At 41.6% G+C, this 17,791-nt stretch overlaps 3 protein-coding genes across 5 annotated transcripts; 1 reads left to right on the top strand and 2 right to left on the bottom strand.

Moving 5' to 3' along the window:
* Window positions 1-491: 491 nt before the first annotated feature.
* Window positions 492-8,165, bottom strand: smo (smoothened, frizzled class receptor). The gene is made up of 12 exons (XM_028400563.1): window positions 7,310-8,165; window positions 6,293-6,492; window positions 5,990-6,199; window positions 5,728-5,900; window positions 5,419-5,638; window positions 5,216-5,339; window positions 4,975-5,067; window positions 4,565-4,673; window positions 4,003-4,188; window positions 3,465-3,613; window positions 3,033-3,167; window positions 492-2,946 (listed from the first exon to the last, which is right to left on the bottom strand). The coding sequence occupies exons 1-12, from the start codon at window positions 7,572-7,574 to the stop codon at window positions 2,336-2,338; spliced, it is 2,475 nt and encodes an 824-aa protein (XP_028256364.1). The 5' UTR covers window positions 7,575-8,165; the 3' UTR covers window positions 492-2,335.
* A 2,367-nt stretch (window positions 8,166-10,532) lies between these two features.
* tspan33a (tetraspanin 33a) lies at window positions 10,533-14,127 on the bottom strand. Its single transcript, XM_028399978.1, has 8 exons — window positions 13,819-14,127; window positions 12,469-12,526; window positions 12,197-12,324; window positions 11,882-11,956; window positions 11,545-11,640; window positions 11,343-11,471; window positions 11,097-11,258; window positions 10,533-11,021 (listed from the first exon to the last, which is right to left on the bottom strand). The coding sequence occupies exons 1-8, from the start codon at window positions 13,918-13,920 to the stop codon at window positions 10,920-10,922; spliced, it is 852 nt and encodes a 283-aa protein (XP_028255779.1). The 5' UTR covers window positions 13,921-14,127; the 3' UTR covers window positions 10,533-10,919.
* A 425-nt stretch (window positions 14,128-14,552) lies between these two features.
* On the top strand, window positions 14,553-17,501 carry LOC114432149 (zinc finger protein 436-like). Of its 3 annotated transcripts, none has more exons than XM_028399972.1 (8): window positions 14,553-14,658; window positions 14,831-15,033; window positions 15,155-15,262; window positions 15,343-15,438; window positions 15,527-15,637; window positions 15,766-15,883; window positions 15,983-16,186; window positions 16,265-17,501. In XM_028399972.1, the coding sequence occupies exons 1-8, from the start codon at window positions 14,640-14,642 to the stop codon at window positions 17,293-17,295; spliced, it is 1,890 nt and encodes a 629-aa protein (XP_028255773.1). In that variant the 5' UTR covers window positions 14,553-14,639; the 3' UTR covers window positions 17,296-17,501. The 3 variants fall into 3 exon arrangements, with proteins under 3 accessions (XP_028255773.1, XP_028255775.1, XP_028255772.1); XM_028399974.1 differs by having other exon boundaries at window positions 15,155-15,265; window positions 15,983-16,179; window positions 16,261-17,501; XM_028399971.1 differs by having other exon boundaries at window positions 15,155-15,265.
* The last annotated feature ends 290 nt before the right edge of the window (window positions 17,502-17,791 follow it).

Raw genomic sequence — 17,791 nt, 5'->3', positions numbered from 1 at the left:
GGGGAGGGGAAGGATTTAAAGCGCCACTCACCATTTCCTTCTCTCTGGCGACACCTGTGGTGGCAAGCTGTTATTGCAGGTGTGTCTATGTGCTGGAGGGTGATGTTTGTAGAATAGAACAAAATAGAATAGAATGCCTTTTATTATACACAAGTAAAATGAGATTAAAGTGTCACCTAATTTCAGAAGATTTCAATTTCAAAAGATATATAAAAGATATTGAAAATAATTAAAAAAAATTTATGTTGCTTACATGTTTTGTTCAGAAAGATAACCCTTACAGCTGGTTGCCAGAAGTAAAACTTTTACAAACACTTTTATTTTTTAAAGAATCTTGATTTTGAGCATGTATTAACCATAACTCTTATTTAAACAAAAGTAAACACGCAGTGAACTGTAGGATTACTTTTATTTACATATAAAAACAAAAAAATACAGCTGCACAGTAAAAGTGACAGTAATTTTTTTTTAACACAGCTGGGAGACGGGAGACGAGTAAATTTTGTGACAGTGGACAAAAATGGAAAAATACATTTCAAGGCATAAAAGGTAATACTTAGTTCCAAAAATAATCTTCATTTAAAATCCTAAAAAAGATGTACATCAGCTTTGCTTTTTGTTGGAATTCATCGATGTGATAAATAATTCTGTCTCACTTTGACATATGCAACTAAACGAGTTTGTGTTGCCTGAAGAAGCGGCCTCTTACAGTTTACTTTACAGCTACATGACAGGTGAAATTTTGGTAACAGCACATGTACAGTGGGATTTGTTTTAATAAAAAACAGATCTTTTCCCTTTTTATTTATTATCTCAGCTGAAGAAAGAAAATCATAAATGTGCACAAATAATAAGCATACTGAGAGATCTATGAACAGCCTATATACATTTGACACAATCAGAAAGAGAGCGTTTGAAAAAATATTTTATACTAGGAAAAATATCTGTGGTAAAAATGTCTTTTCACTATGACAAAAAATACATAGTAGGACCTTTTTAACTGGACTGGAGAGGACACACATAAAAAGCCAAGTTGAAGCTGAAATTATACAACAGAATAATAACAGTAGAAAGATAGAGGGGAAGTCGAAGTGTACAAGGTGAACTTAATGAGAAAACCATTTCCATACTATTCAGTTCAAAGCAGCATAACTGCAATGTGTGTTGAATTATTGCACCAGGCAACAGAAGGCATCAAATAATCAGTATATACTTCAGCTCAGAATCTTAAGTAATACAAGCTGATTATTGCTATTTAGGTCAAAAAGAAAGTAAACTACTGCAGTGTGAGGCTGTGAAACCAACATGTTTAACTTAATGTAAGACATGGTGTGACAGAGTTAGTTATTCCATACAGATTTTACAGCTGTTTTTGTTCTTCCTGGCTTCTGTTTAAAGGACCAGTGTGTGGGAACTAATGGCATCAGGCTGCAACCAACATGAATGCATGAAGTATGTAAGAGACAGTGGCTACCACTGGCTATAGAATAAAACACAAAACTTCAAACAGTGGAAACACGGCAGCACAATATGGCAAACTCTGTGAGAGATAGCTAACTCCCTATAGTGGATATTCAGGGGTTTATTTTATTATATAAGTTTGCAGTGATTATACACTTCAATTTCTATCAGTAGACGGAGCCAAAGTCTTCACACTGCTCCTTTAAATTCTAGTTTGTATTATGAACAAATATCAGCTGGCTCAGCTCTGATATTAGTATTAATAGGAAGATAATGGTTAATTAACTGTACATAAGCACAAATAATTAGTGACTATACAATGGGAACAAAGAGAAATGAGTCTTAAAAAGAATTGAAATATAATGCAAAACTACATGGGTTAAATATTATTTGCAAATGGCCCTTACCTTTGTTGAACCTGTACAGTACTTTGTTTATATTTAGATTTTTCTGCCACGTTAAAGTACTCAGTCCATAAAATATTAAGTAATTTGTCCTTGATTGACACCAATAAGACTGGCCCCACTGTGAACATGGTGGGGTTCTAGATAAACATACCTGTGTTGTTTCAAGCCATGTACAGTTTAGCTGCCTTATTTGTTTTATCATCATGGAGTTGCCTTTGAATTTATACTGGAAACATATAAAGTATAAAAAAATATTTTTTTCTTATTAACTTATTCACAACACATTTTGTCATTGTATCCCTTTTTCTAAAATAAAATAAAACAGAGAAAGAAAGACTGACCAGCTTTGTTCCATCCTGGTCAGAGGGTGCTGGACATTGGGTGCACTTTAGAGTAAGAATCTGTGAAAGTATCCAGCACTTTTAGCTTACTGTATGTGTACCACAAAGCAGTATGTTGGTATGACTTTAGAAGTCAGAGTCAGCATCCATAAGCTCCGCCTCCATTAAATTGGTCCTAGAGTGGATGGGTCCATAGCCGACCCTGCGGCCTGCTGAAACCCGAGCCACATGGGCCATCCTCTCCGATATCCCATCAGTGGGATCTGTCTCTCCAGGACAACGTGAATGTCCACTGGGGTGCCAGTTAGAGGCTGAGGGGGGGCAGCGTGGGCCAAGACCCAGATCCTCTGGACAGTCGTCGAGGGTCAGGTGGTTGGACAGCAGGCTGCGGCCATAGCTGTTTTGGCTGCTCTGGTATTGCAGGTAGGGATACCTGTCCTCGCAAGACAGGCGATGTGAGGGTTGAAAGTCTGGGAAAGACCCTGGTAGGACTTCCTCCTCCATCTTCTGCTGTTCCCGGAGATTGGCGACCAGGCTCGGGTGGCAGGGCAGTTTGGGTAGACGGGGCACTGAGCTGCGGCCAAACTCACGCTGGCGATAGGCCTGATGGTCCACCACCTCTTCAGCTGGTCGCACCTCCTTCTTCCTCTTCTTCTTCTTCTTTTTCCTCTTGATCATCTCTGGTGAAATCTCAGCCTCCACCATCCACAGCCGCTTCCTCTCCTCCGGTGGTGGCACTGGAAAAAAAAAAGAATACAATCAAGCGTGAGAGTCAGTGATTTCCATTGTCTCTGCAGTAGGTGTCATGGCTTCTAGATCTCACCTGGTGTGCCAGTAGGAGTAACAGAAACATCCTGAGGCAGAATGGCACCTCGCCTGGCCACAATCTTAGTCACATGCTGCGCCCAGGCTGATGACATGTCATTGGACGGCTCATTTAGATCAAAATTGATCCCAGCTGTAAAGTAGACAGCAGAAAATCCAGCTTTAAATGCAACTACCCCAATGGCTCTCCTAGAGTGTGTTAACAGCACTTCCTGCACACAGTAAACCTTAGGGAAAATATATTTTATCACTTTTTACACTAAAAATCTGAATGAGACACCTTGCAGTTGCAGTAATGTACCACAAGATGGAACTACTCTCACATGGCTTTTAGTGTTTCATTTTTCACTCTATTTATCTACAAGATGAATATTCATTAAACTCAGTTATTTATAGTCATTATTATTAATAACGTCACTGAAATACTCACCCACAGGCCCATCATGCGACACTGTGTGCATGCTGAAGGACAGCTCCTTCTCTGGGTCCTTCTGAAGCTCTTTCCTCATAGCAAACGCCTTAGCTATCATCTTACTCTTCTTTATCCGCTTGGGTTCATTGTCACTGCGACCAATGATTCTGGCAAAGGAGCATAAGAAAAAGGTTGTAAGGCACAGAAAGAGAGGTGGTTGTAGCTGCAAAATATTGGGATTATATTTAGTCATCAATCCCAAACTGGAACCAGTAATTCCCAGATGATGAATTACAGTTAGTTTTGTCAAACGAGTAAAATCAGAGTAGGCTTTGCCAAGATTAGAGTAAGAGCAAAACAAAAAGATCCGATGTGTGCAAGAACTATAATTTTTCTACATTCTACAAAGAAACTCTGTTTGGTTGGTACAAGAAAAACAAGATTTTTCCCTACATGGATATGGACAGACATATAAGCATAATGCAACTATATGAAATGAAAGGTCTAATGGACCATAGTACCATCCAACACAATCTTCAGAATCTTCTTTGCTTACTTGCACCAGGTGCGTTTCCAGATGAGAATGGTGGCTTTGGTCCAGACCCAGGTACTCATGGCGATTCCCGTCCCGAACATGGAGAACAAGTTGATTTTCTCCACCATAAGACTGGGGCGGTTCTTAATCGAACATTGTGGGATTGGTTTGTTGGTCTGAGAGGCGATTGTCACGTTAGCTTCACACCTGTTGTAAATAACAGTGAAGTGAAGATCAAGGTTTGAAGGACTGTATGTACCTCCCCACACCTTCTAGTCATATGACTGAGCTACATTCAAATGCTGGAAAATAAGGTCTTTTACATGCTAGGAGAGGAGGAGAGTGGGTTACATTTTTGAGGGTAAATTAATTCCAATCTGGCCAATGTAAACACTGTGAAATAGGGCTGCATTGACTGCTGCATGCTGAGAGGTTTATAAGCGGTTTGGTGTCTCAGCAGCATCAGTCTGTGGATTTCTGTGAGTGATTGGTTGCACTGAGTAAATCTGTGGAGGCAGCTAAATGATGAAGTAGTTTTGAAGAAAGCAGGTGTAAACCTGTACATTGTGTGTGGGCAACTTACAGCACGTATTCTCTGAAGCTCCTCTCCCATTCTGCCTGGTTGAAGAAGTCATAAAAGTGGCAGCCAAAGGTGATGAAAACAAAGCCAAAAGCAAGGAATCCAAAAATCCCTAATATTAAAAAACATCAAAAAAAGACTCCAGTTAGTAAAATGATTGTAGAAAGACTTAGTTTAAACATGTGAGCTATGCATATAAATGCAGAGTAATGGAACTGATTTTGTGCATTAGACACTGTAAACAGGAATTTCCTAAGGGTGTGCATACTGTATAGTGTTTACATTCCTTGTTCAGTGTGCCCAGCATTGTACAGATCTACAGACAGTTTAAACACACAGTTCATGACCATGATTGGGATGGCTTGGCCCTCATATGGAAAGAAATTATAACAGCAACAGATGACAGAACTCACCAAGTCTCAGCATGGTCTCATTGATTTTGCTGGCTGCTTTCTCACTTAGCAGTCCTGGGTGGTTACTCTTGATGGAAAATAACGTCATGACACCTTAAAAAAAGAGAAATACACTCAATTCAATCATTGATGGTGACGTTAGTGATCAATTGTACATTGTGATATTCCAGTACATAAACCGACGTGCTGTAATTATTAGAACATGTAGACTATCCCGTTTGATACAACCACTTGAACTCACCCCGAATGAGGAAGTAACCACCAACAACAAGCACCACTCCAATGGGTGCCAGCACAAACCCAGCACGGTATCTGTAGTTCTTGTAGCCAACAAAGCAAATCCCACTCACAGAGTCTCCATCCACCTTCACACAACCAGATGTTAGAAACCTCAAACAATGTGAAATAATTTTTAACACCTCAAACAATGCACTTCATACTCACCTCAGCGATGGCGAGAATGGCCACAGTGAGGACGAAGGGGATGGACCAGGTGACCATGTGGAAGTACGATGTTCGACCTGAGAGCGGCTGGTGGGTGGTGCCGAGGGCTTTGAAGGATGTATGCCAGGCATATGTAAGCATGACAAACCAAATGACACCTGACATCAGGGAGTAGTAGACAATGATGAAGATGGTGACACAAGACAGTGTTTCCGAAGACCTGCAGGGAACAAAAGGGTTTTTACTTTTGATAAACTTCAAACAATCTCATCTGATTCGCCGGCTGCTGGGTGGAGCCTTTACACTTACGAGGGTTCCCCAAGTCGCATTGTGTTGTCGCTCTTGCACACAATCTCTGTGCGTGCACCATCCAGGAACTGGGCCAACCAGCCAATACTACCCACAAAGAAGCAGGCGTTGATGTAGAAGAGAATGACGGCTGGGTAGCGGTTGGAGTTCTTCCAGTCAGCTAGAAACGTGGCCTGAAATGCAATAAACGGATGTCATCATGTATACCTTGTGTTAAACCTCACCTCAGAAAAGGCTTATGGGTGTTGTAGTTCTATCTCACCAGGGTGAAGAAAGTGCAGAGCAGGGTGATGGTACCAAAGTAAGCGATGTAGGCGTGCATGTCATTGTGCTCCTCCTCAGTGAACAGGGGGTTGTCACACTGGATTCCACAGCCCTCCACGTCTTTATACCAACTGGACTGAATGTCCGTCTTCACCAGAGGAGCTTCGCACTGGCCTGATGTGTTGAACTTCAGCTTCTGCACCTCATTCTGCACACAGACAGAGACGTTTGTAATAGACTAGCTAGCCCTGATAACATTGAGAAGGTTGTGGTGTTAGTAAAGTGTCATGTGACAGCTTACCGAACAGCCAACAGGAAATTTGTCACATTTGAGGAAGTTCGGCCAGCCTCTCTCTTGATCCACGATGCTACATGGCCGGCGCGTAGCCAGGCACAGGCTCTGGCTGGGCAGCTCAACTCGTCCATTCTCACATTTGGGCATGTAGACAGCACAGAGCAGCGGCTGGATGACTGACCAACAGCGAGGAGCGTTGCGCAAACCTAGTACAAAAACAGCAATAAAACAATTGTAAGGTGACCATCACATGATAGGTGGGTCATTCTCATCCCTTGCTTTTACTAAATCTGTTTGATTGCACCAATTGCTGGCTGATATTATAGATGCAAATATTGTGTGTCCATGTATTTTGCACTCCCAACTATAGTGTTTCTACTGTCTGCAGCAGTTTTAAGAGATTTAAGGTTGTGACCAACCATGTTATGTAATTTTAAAAAGTAGATATAGCTATAAAAGTAGCTATAAAAAGCAGCATTGTTCCTTTAAGAAAATCTTTTCACCTCACTGTTGTTTCTTGTATTTATTAACCCACAACAACCAATTAGGCCTTTCAAGACCTGTGAAGTATCAACCTGTGACCTGACAGACAGGTCATTAGTGGCATCTTATAAACGTGAGAGTTTTCATGGGGAACATCTAAAACACTTTCTACAATCGTTCCCCTCTCTAACACCTGTGACTGGTCCCTTTTGTTACCTTTTAATGGCTTTTAACTCTTTAACTCAGACTTTTTTAACTCAGACTCTTTACTCCCTTGAGAACTTCTCATGGCAGGCTATTATCATTTAACTAACCTCTTATCACTTATCTTATCAACACGACTCACAATTAACACAATACAGTGGCTGAAACAGTCATTTGATCATCAACTGATCCTACAAAATAAAAGCCTGAAAGTTTTTAATGCACACATGTATACGATTTTAGGATATAAGAGCCATGGTTCTCTTTGAGTGATCATCAATCTTCTTTTTCAGGTGTTAAAGGTTATAAAATGCGATTTAAGTCTTTTAATCTTACCGGACCACATGGTCAATTTCTCAAAAGCCTCTTCTTGGGTGCTGGAGTCCTCCGCCAGGATCAGAGAAGTGTGTGTATACGGTAAAGGTGATCCCAAACATGTGTTGTATTTAAGGGCCTCGCAAGTTGTGGTTTTCTTGCAGTTATCCTCAAATATGGTCCCGTTCGGAGACAAGACTGCCCCGCAACCTGAAAACAGCAGGGCTGCCCAAGCGCAAAGCATCCCGTAAAATCCAACAATGGGGCTCCAGCTCTGGGAAGACATCTTGATGGAGGACGAGAGATTTTCAACTGTGCAAAATAAAAGATCACTTTGTATTCTTCAGTTATTCCCAAACAATCCGAAGAGGCAGTTTTCTTCATGAGATTTTTCCAAACGTGGCATGATGAGGAAAAAGTTTTCTCAAAGTTTCCTCCTCCCAAAGTTTTTTATTATGCACTTTTCGTCCGATCCCTGCAGGATCGCCCTGAATTCCTTCATTATCTAAAACAAAAACTCCCAACAGCCACGGAAACCGCCCTCAAGTAGATGAAAGACGTAAAATCAACCTATAACCATATAAAGTATTCATTTAAGAACGCGGGATGCGTAAAAATCACAAGCGAGAAAGTTGCAGATTCGCCCTCCCCCCACTTCCAAAAAAACTTGCCGTGAAAAAGTCTGGATCTCTGTAATAGGATCACATGCACCACCCCTTCTCCGCAGCCCCTCTTTTTAAAATACACGCAGAAAAATAAGCTGATAAATGATCCTACATCTCTCTGTACATGTCCTCCCCCCTGATGAGGTGATTCTCCTCCTGCTGAAGTGTGAGGGGTTTTGTTGTGCTCCTGCGAGTTGTTGCAGCTCTGCTTGTTTTTTTGTCTCTGGTATGCACATGGTGGGGGAGAGCCAGCCAGGGCAACAAAACCTCCCATCCCCCCTCTGCAAGTGGAAGAATGTGCCTTATGGCAGGCCTCCTCAGAAGTGTCTCATCTCAAGGACCAGGACCCCCCAAAAAAACAACACAGACCCCCATCTGACAGGTTGGCTCTCATGTGAGAAGGGTTTTGGAGCCTGTGATCGTGCAGCGTGTTCTTAATGATGACTGTAGAGGGAGGGAAGATAAAATGTTCATGAACATCAAGAACTGGTCATGGCCATCAGACCTACTGATCTACCATATAGAGGTAAGGAGACACAGAGGACACTGCTCCTTCCTATAGCATGGTGGACAGCAGCTGATTTCAAACATGGCAGAAAAGAGGGAGATAGAAGGCTGTCACCACACAGGCACACATGACCACTTGATGTCTCTCAGAAACATGCCCACATGTTACCCACAACAAACTCCAAATGACCAAGCTAGGTCCTGGAGCTCCCTGGGCCTGGTGAGAAGCAGATTTAGCACCCTTCAGGAGACAACCTGCCATATTTGCACTCTTAACTAATGATTAGTTTCATCATTGAATAATCTGATGTTTTAAAAAGTCAGAGAAATGCCATTACTCAGTGCTCTAAAGGGTAATATATCATATGAACATCATATGTCATGTATGCAAAAAGTTTCATTTAAACTTCAAAACCTTCAAAATGTCACAACCTGTATTGATTATTGAAGTTACATGAAGTTTTGTTTTTTGTTGTTGATGTTGTTACATGATAGTATCTGTGTGTGGGAGGGAGTGACTACAGTTAATAACTGCAAAACGACTTTAAATGAGTTTCCTTTGGGACAATCATAATGGCCTGAGCTTCCTCTCTCCTGGTTAAGGTGGCGGCTGAGAATCTATTACTACTATTCTAACTAAATATGAACCCATGGCATATTTATTTTTTTTTATTTTTATGACTCTAAATATACCAGGAAACCAGAAAACAAACACACTTTTCCTAACAGGACACATTTTCCAGCATGGTGTCGCTGTGATTGGATTAATTGGACGGTGCACTTGTGGTATTTGCACGGCTGCTGATGCTTTGTTTCTCTCCTCCCCGAACCCTATGAGTAAAAGTGGGTTACCTCTGCTCTATTTGTGTGTGTGTGGGTCTGGGCCTCCTTAAAACCCTCGGCAACATGGCTGCCTGAGTGAGTCAGAAGCAAAAAACAGGAGGACCACACACAGAGCACAGGAGCCCATGGCCAACACACACTGCTCACACACACATATTGAAGCACACTGACTACTACTACAAAAAAAATCGCACACTGTGGTTTGAAGTGTCACTTTTTCACCGCTTTATGTCAAATCTCTAAAAATTCCACTATGGTAATACAGCAGTGTGTGTGTGTTAAACAGAAAAAGGAGTTACTACAGCTGTACACTAACACACAAACGTCATGTTTAGATTGGGGACTTGCGTCACACATACAGGACTGTTTCTCCTGATCACAGGCATCAGGTTTCAGGCGTCTCACAGCTCAGGTTTTCACTCAGCAGGCCTCCTTACAGTATGTACAGTTACATTAGACTTTAGGCCACAGATTAGCAATTGTGCCGGGAAAATGGTGACTCTGAAGGAAGAATCAACACAAAATATGTTTTAAATAATTATAATAGTGTGTTTAATACTTAAATGTACATAACAAAGAACGAAACAGTTATGACTGTTCAACACAAAATAATAATGTTAAAATTAAGAGAATATCAAAAAACATAGCCTGCCCTTAGCAGAATAGAAGTGACTATAGTTCACCCAGTTAGCACTGTTAGGGTTGTAACTATCTACTTTTACTAACTCTAAATTTAATAAGTATACTTAATAAGTGCCTGTTAGTTAAAACATCTCCTACTGAGATGCCAACCTGTTAGCATTGTTAGCATAGCATTTACATCAGCGTATTTTCAGCTTTCTTACCGCTCTGCAGAAAAGCTAAAAGCTGCCTGTTCTGTTGCTGCTATTTTTACTTTAGGTGCATAGGTTAAGGAAATAAAATAAATCTAAAAAAATTTAACTGGTTTTCACTCTAATTTGCTGTAAAAATAAAGAAAAATTCAATCAAATCTGCAGTGAATTAGTTTGTGAGTCACCCTCCTAGCAGTAGTCTTAAGATTTATGTAGGTTGGCAAACATGTATTTATAATGGCAGCATGTTAACACATAGCTACAACCTACAGAATCCTGTGGCTCTGCAGCCATGCAGGCCCTCAGCTGCGTCCACTGACGTTATAAGCAGTGTGAGGTGCTGGCAGGTAAACCCAGCAGCTCTACGTGACCTCAGGTTTGTGTTTGTGCAGAACATCATTTTTGCATTTATTTATTATTTTATTTATGCATGTGCAGGAAATAAGAGTCTACAAATATATGAGTACAAAATTAGATTCCCTTTTTCTGCTAGGTTTCACACTGTATTGTAACATTGACAGAGCTAAAACAGCGAACTTAAACGATGCACAATTTCCAATAAATGGACGAAACAAACAGATGATACTGATGTCCCCTCTGCTGTGGCTCCAAGTTTGGTAAATGCAAGTATGGCATATGTCCAGCAGGTGGCAGCATTGCTTCACTGCTCCGTCTGTTTCTTATGTATTCTTAAGTATTTTTAAATCACACATTGTGTGGTGTGTCCATGTGCTTTCACACAGCCATCCTCAGAGGTGTTATCAGTCTCCACTCAGCTGGCGATCAGCTCCACGGGTCAGAGCGGTGCTTCTGGTTGTAGTTTTGCAGCTCAACCTGGTCTTTAATCTGGTTTATGAGAATCTGAGACAAAAAGATGCCAACCAGCTGCAAAATAGAAAACATAAAGAGCTCTAAACCTGTTCAGGAAACGTGTGTATGTGTGTGTGTACATTATTCTACCTGTGGTATTGCCAGTCCCAGTGCAATGCCGCCCAGTATGAACAGGTTGCTGTGGATCCAGTTCACCAGTTTGTCTATGCAACCATTGGTGTAGATGTGGTTTCCAGCTTCGAGGTACTCTACTTTCTGCATGCCCTGACCACACATGGTGTTGATTACTACCTGCATTAAGACATATACATGTAAGAGACACAAACACATACGAAAGAAGAAACTAAAACGTCATTGACGCCACAAAAAGGTGACCTTGTTTTTGGATATAAGACAACAGGAAAAGGGGACAGAGCAGCGCTCTCTGCTGGGGTTGGTGTCGGTGCAGTTGAAGTACATGTTCTGGGACCAGTCGGTGTACACGATGCCACCACAGCAACCAAACTATGGGGACAAGAAGACGTTCAAGGACACAACATTTCATCAGTTGGAGAGAGATAATGAGTCAGCATCATACCTCTCTCTGTCCAAAGTCAATCAGGTTTTGCAGATCAATATCATCTCTGTAGTGGATGATGGCTTTGTTGATCATCTCTGTCACTTTATTCCGAGCCTTTAAAAAAACATTTAAAAAGTCATTTATTAAATTCTGATTCACTTGCATTGATGTTTCCTATTTTTTTTACTGCAGTTGAACACTAAAATAATAAAGCAGTGAAAAGAAACATCCCCAGAAGAAGAAAACAGACAAGACAGAACAATTGGTTAATTATAAGTAATATAACATACATTTAATAAATTAAGTAAACATGCACATTATTAGAACATAAACACAATCCTCCATGTTTGCTTACCTTATCGGAAAAGATGAAGCCCAGAATCCCAGCAGCCAGCTGCAGCATGAAAATGATGGTCAGACAGATACAGAACTGGGAAAAGGAGGAGGAGGAGATGAAGAGTGGTGGTTATAACGGCGTCATACTCATCTGCTTTACATAACAACGCTGCTGTGTCTCCATGCATTTTGTTTCCCCCCTCAGCTGTTTCTTATCTGAACAAGAATTTGTTTTTCAAAATAACGTGCCGATATTAAAGACAGAGCGATCCTATTCCCTATGAGATTTACAGCATCTTACTTTATATGCTGAAAATAAAAACCTCTCTCTTACTGTTTGCAGGAGACAGATGTTTTCTCGGAGCGAGCCCACACAGCCACAGAAGGTGATGATGAACATGAGGACACCAATGACCATCAGCATCATGGCGGGGTCCACTGACAGACACGCCAGAGCTGCTTCTGAAGAAGAGAAGAGAGGTGGAGGAATACATTTAGCAGTATGACAACAACTATGGAAATTATGTTTATGAAGCCTTACTGTCCTGATATGTTTTCCCCACTCATGCATAACATGAAAAAAATGTGCATAATCTGAGAATTTACCTGCATGTTTCATCATGCGGGCGTACACGCCAATCCCCACCATCACCAGAGAGATTATCTGATGAGAACACAGAAAACAATCCAAATAACACTCATGCCGTATTAAGAGTGGGCGCCATGGAGAGCAGAGTGGGTGAAAAGACATTTATTCTGTGTTCATACTTGTCCGGGGAGTGGCACCATTCCCCAGAACACTTAGTCATGTTAATAAGAAGGATGAGGCATTAAAAGCTGGACTGACAAAATCCACATTCATCAGGGGGGCCAGGTGAGGAGACTCTTTAATCCACGTTGACTAAATTAACCAGACAGGATTCAGTGCCCTTCTCTTAAAAAATAAAGGCCCTTTCACTCTCACAGGCTCACCAGAATAATAGGGAGGCCTCTGAAATACTCCTCCCGCTCTGAATGAAATGGATCCAGTTACAGCAGACAGCGCAGCTTCACCAGGAGGGAGGGCAGAGCAGAGCCTTTAACAGTGAACAAATCTGACACCTGAATCAAACAGGTGGCTTTTAAAAAATTACGTCTAAGATAAAAAAGATTAAAGTTTGTAAGAAAACAGATATCCTGCTGACTAAAAAACTGTGCAGGACTCTCTAATCTTGTGGGGAGCATGTTGTGGCCAGAGGCTACAGAAATGACAAGAGCACATTCCAGTCCAAGTTTTTACACAGCCTTTTCCTGTTTGTACATGGCCGCTGCATGCTCACACAGGTGTGCTCTGCACATATATATATATATATATATATATATAGACATAGATCCAACACAATCATTTCTTGTTTTTGTAAACTTAATGTTTTCTTTTGATGGGCCTCCTCACACTGTTCTAATCTGCATCAAAATGCTGTAAGAAAGCTCATTAAGCAGTCACCTGACGCTGAAACCCATTGACATGAAATCTGTTTTGTTTACAAGCTGCGTCAAAATCCTGTTTTTGAACAATTGTTCAAAAAAATTGTTCATCATAATGAGAGATTGGATGATGAGCCGACCCACACCTGCACCAGAAAAGGGATTTTGTGTGTTTGTCTGTGAGACAGGAAGCAGCTATGGCAAAAATATGACTTGGTCACAGTCTAATGACCAAGCCACACACAGAGAGAGACACAGGTGTGTGTGTGTGTGTGTGTGTGTGTGTGTGTGTGTGCCCCCTCCCCCCATCTTCTTCCTGAAAACAGTTTGACTGAATGTTCCACCAAAGTTAAATAACAACTAAATCAAACAAAGCAGTGTGAGCTGGTGGCTGCCGGGCAAACAGCCATGAGACGCAGACATTTGTTAGAATACCAAAGCAGAACTTTAACATTAAAACTAACGAAGATATCAGTGTGTTTACTCACTTACCCAAAATATGAAATTAAAAAAGAACAGCAGGTATTTCACAACTGGGCTGACAAATGTAAACTCTCCGTCAGCTCCAGGTGCGCCTCTGCGTCTCTCTCCCATGGCGACAATAAGAAGAAGAAGAAGAAGAAGAAGCTATAAAATCGATCTATCCAAGTTTGCGCGAGCAATGAGCAGAAAGAAACTGACTCCGACTGTCAAAGCAAATATTCGTCCGCATGATGTGGAAGATGAAGAGCTGCCGCAGTTACTGTGATACTGACTGTAGTTCCACGCTTCTCTCTGACACTGGCTGGGCGTGTGTGACTGGGTGTTAACCTCTTTGGTGATCATATGATACCTTACAACCTGCAGCAGGGACACCTGAAGGTAACAGGGTGCCATGATTGACCCCATGTGTGAGTAATGAATAAAAGTCATGTTTGAAGCATCAGTGTTCAGCATCACACATCAGCGTACTGCAGATCCTGCCTGTGGAGCTGGAATGAAATAAGTTGTATATATAATTCATTTTATATTGTCTGAATGTGAGGAAATAAATAAATAGCAAAGAAGAAAAGTTTCTGTGCACAAATCTGATTATTAGGTTTTTATATTTTCTTTTGTCTTGCTGCACAAGTTATAAAATAATAAGAATATATTTGTTTCTCAGGAATTTACAGTAGTGGAAAAAAAGTCAAAATTTCACGCCTAAATAAACATTCCAGCTTTTATTTTGAAGCGCCACCTTCACATCCGCTTTACCCGGAAGTTGTTTTTCGTGTTTGGAGAAGAACGCGGAAGAAAAATTTAGTTAATGTGTGAGACATTAAACTTTGACAATGCCGTGGCAGAGCAAAGGTTTGTGTTTTTAATATATTTTGTTGTCTGTTAGCATCATCAGTTAACATTTTTAGCAAAGAATACACTTCATTATAAAACCTTTGCTAAGCTATTGCTAGCAAACCCTCTGTGCAGGGAACAAATCGCATTCAAAGGGCTGTTTGTAATGACATGGAACTGTCGTTTGCAGGCTCTCCTCTTCCTCCAGCCTCCGTACATCTTCTTGTCCCCCCGGTGAGACTAATGTCTGCCTTTATGTGGCAAGTGGTGCAGCAGCAGAATGTGATGCTCTATGACAAGCTGGTGGACTTCATCAGTTTGGTAACAGAAATTGTACCAGAGCTTCTGAGTCCACTTCAGAAGGCTCAGCTCACCTTGGGCCTCAGAGCGAGGGTAAGAGTGAACTTACTGTCCTTACATGTGGCTGTCTGTGATGATAAGATGGAGCTGTATTGTTCGGTTTGTGGCTTTTGCTCACTCTCCTCTGTTTGATGTTCCTTTGACTTACCTGCAGCTGGTTCTGGAGCTGTGTCGTGGTGATAACGTTACCAACCTGCAGACCATCCAGAGTCACCTGGATAAAATCCACAGCTGCAGCACTGAGCTAAACGCCACTGACCAGGTGGTGTGTTTTCTGTCCTTTCATCCAGAGCACTGTTTTCTCACTCGTAGTTAAAGCCTTTTTTTACTCCTTGTCAACAGTCCAGGTTTGACATACTGAAGACGTCTTACAGCAACTTTGCCAGCCTGGTTCAAAACATTTTAAATGTTCCTTTTGAAAAGGAGTTCTTTTTTCAAGTGAGTCTGACATTTTATGTGTTATAAAAGGCAAAGGGATGAATTTATGACAAAGTGGATGTAAATTTACACGTCAACCGTTATGTAGGAGGTGTTTCCTGCAAACTACGGCTCTGCCTATAACAAGAAGATCCAGCAGCTTGTGTCTGTGTTCCTGTTAAGGCTGGATCAGCTGCTACCCATACCAGAGCTGAAACAGGTGCTCAAGCAAGTTACACCTCATACTATTGTAGTCAGAATTTGTCAGCAAAGTTTAGGAACATTATAAATGATGCTGCGGCCACCTGTGTTTTATTTACTGAGCTGCATTTCTCTCCTCTGTCTCAGACTGCAGCGTGGCTCGCTGACATGTCAGTGTCAGCAGACTTTGGACATCATCTGTCTGAACCCTCAGCCCTGAAGACTCTGCTGCTTCATCACAAACAGCAGGGGAATCTCAGCTCAGGTCAGGTCAGAACAGAGGTTACTCTGTTATCTTTGCTTGTTTTAGTTATTTTCACTCACAAGATGTCTCAGTAAGAGGTCTTCTTCTTTCCTGTTACAGCTTGGTCAAGCAGTGAGGAGGATATTATTTTGTCCACACTGGCCCTCCCTTCTCAAGCTGGAGAGGAGAGATTTACTGAGTCTTACAGTGAGGATGATGATTATGACAATGATGAAGGGACGATGGCATTGGAGGATTTGGAAGAAGCTTCAAGTCAAAGCTCAGATGTCAGTGCAGATGATTGGGTGCCAAAAAAGACGTCAGGTCAGTCGTTGAAGAGAAGCTTGAATCAGTCAGTCTTAGAGTGCTTCACTAACTTGCTGTGCTTTACACTTTCCTCAGGCCGTCTGTCACAAATATTCAGCTGTCCTGAGTGTCCATTCACACATCGTTTAAAGAAGAAAATCCAAGAGCACATTCAGAGCGAGCAGCACCTGTCAGCTCCTATTAAAAAAAAGAAAACTGTGAAAAAAGACAGAAGCAAGATGCAGCAGAAAAGCCAAGGTTCAAAAGCTGAAAAAGAGAAAGTAGAAGGAGACTCCGAAAAAACCAGGAGACGCAGACAAAAAGACGGTGGCAAGAAAAAGCAGGAATGTAAACCCAAGAAGGACAATTTGGAGAACAAGCGGCAACAAAGACGGAAAGAGCCTACGGGGGAGGACAGAAGATTTCTGAGCACACGAGCTGTGAATAAAAACTTCACAGAGGAAGAAACCAAGTGTCCAACATGTGAAAAAGTCTTTGAGCTTCCAAACCAACTGAAGACACACACGAAGCTTCACAGTTTCAAGTACCACTGCAGCCAGTGTGAGAAGGGATTCACCAGTTCGTCAGGGTATTATCAGCACCAGAGACTTCACAAGAAAGGGCGAATATTCACCTGCCCCCAGTGCAACAAAGGATTCCTGTGCAGTTACTCGCTCAAGCAGCATGAACTTCTGCACAAAGGCCCCTCCAACCTTTGCAACATCTGTGGGAAAAGCTTAGGCAAGGCTGGCTTTAAAAGACACATACAGATGCACAGAGGTGAGAGGAATTACCTGTGCACCACCTGCGGGAAGTCGTTTTTGTCTTCTGGAGAGCTGCTGCTACACAATCGGTCCCACACAGGTGAGACGCCGTACACCTGCCTCCACTGTGGGAAGGGTTTTTCCAGCAAGAGCCACCTGAACGTCCACACACGTTCTCACACAGGGGAGCGTCCGTATGGATGCTCAGAGTGCCCAAAGCGTTTCCTCACATTAAACTGTCTGAAGAGACACATGCTCAGCCACAACGGGGAGAAACCCTTTAAGTGTCCAGACTGTGCAAGAGAATTCTCCCAGCAGGGGAATCTGAAAAGACACCTGGCAGTTCATAAAGCCAGTACGTAGGATGAGTCATAAATGTTGCATTGAAAATCATGTAAAATATGTTTAATAAACCTGAAGGCACAGTACCTTGTGGCTCACAGCACATAAAGACACTCCTTAGCTTTTCCTGTGAGGAAAAGAGGGTGTACAGAACCATGAAGGGTATTTATACATGCTTATTTTATTTTAGAGCTGCATAGAACTTGCAGTATTTGAGAAATCTGAAAATCAACCTACAAGTAATAAAAACACAATAATAATTCTGTAGTTGGATATTCTTTTTAAAACATTTGCAATGTATCAGATATACTGGAGCTAGTTTTATTAAATTTTGTTTAGAATAGAATAGAAATACTTTATTCATTCCAAGCTGGGAAATGACAAGTCATAGACTGCAGTCTAAATGTCCAGCTTAATGTTTCGTACATCATTGTGATTTCTTGCATTATATTTCAGTGATGTGAGCAAAGTTGCCCTCTTTTAAAGGCTGGAACTCTGTTAGTTTCAATAAACATGC

Source organism: Parambassis ranga, chromosome 2 (genome assembly GCF_900634625.1).
Source record: "Parambassis ranga chromosome 2, fParRan2.1, whole genome shotgun sequence".
Classification (NCBI taxonomy): domain Eukaryota; kingdom Metazoa; phylum Chordata; class Actinopteri; family Ambassidae; genus Parambassis; species Parambassis ranga.
This window is presented reverse-complemented; position numbering and strand designations above follow the sequence as displayed.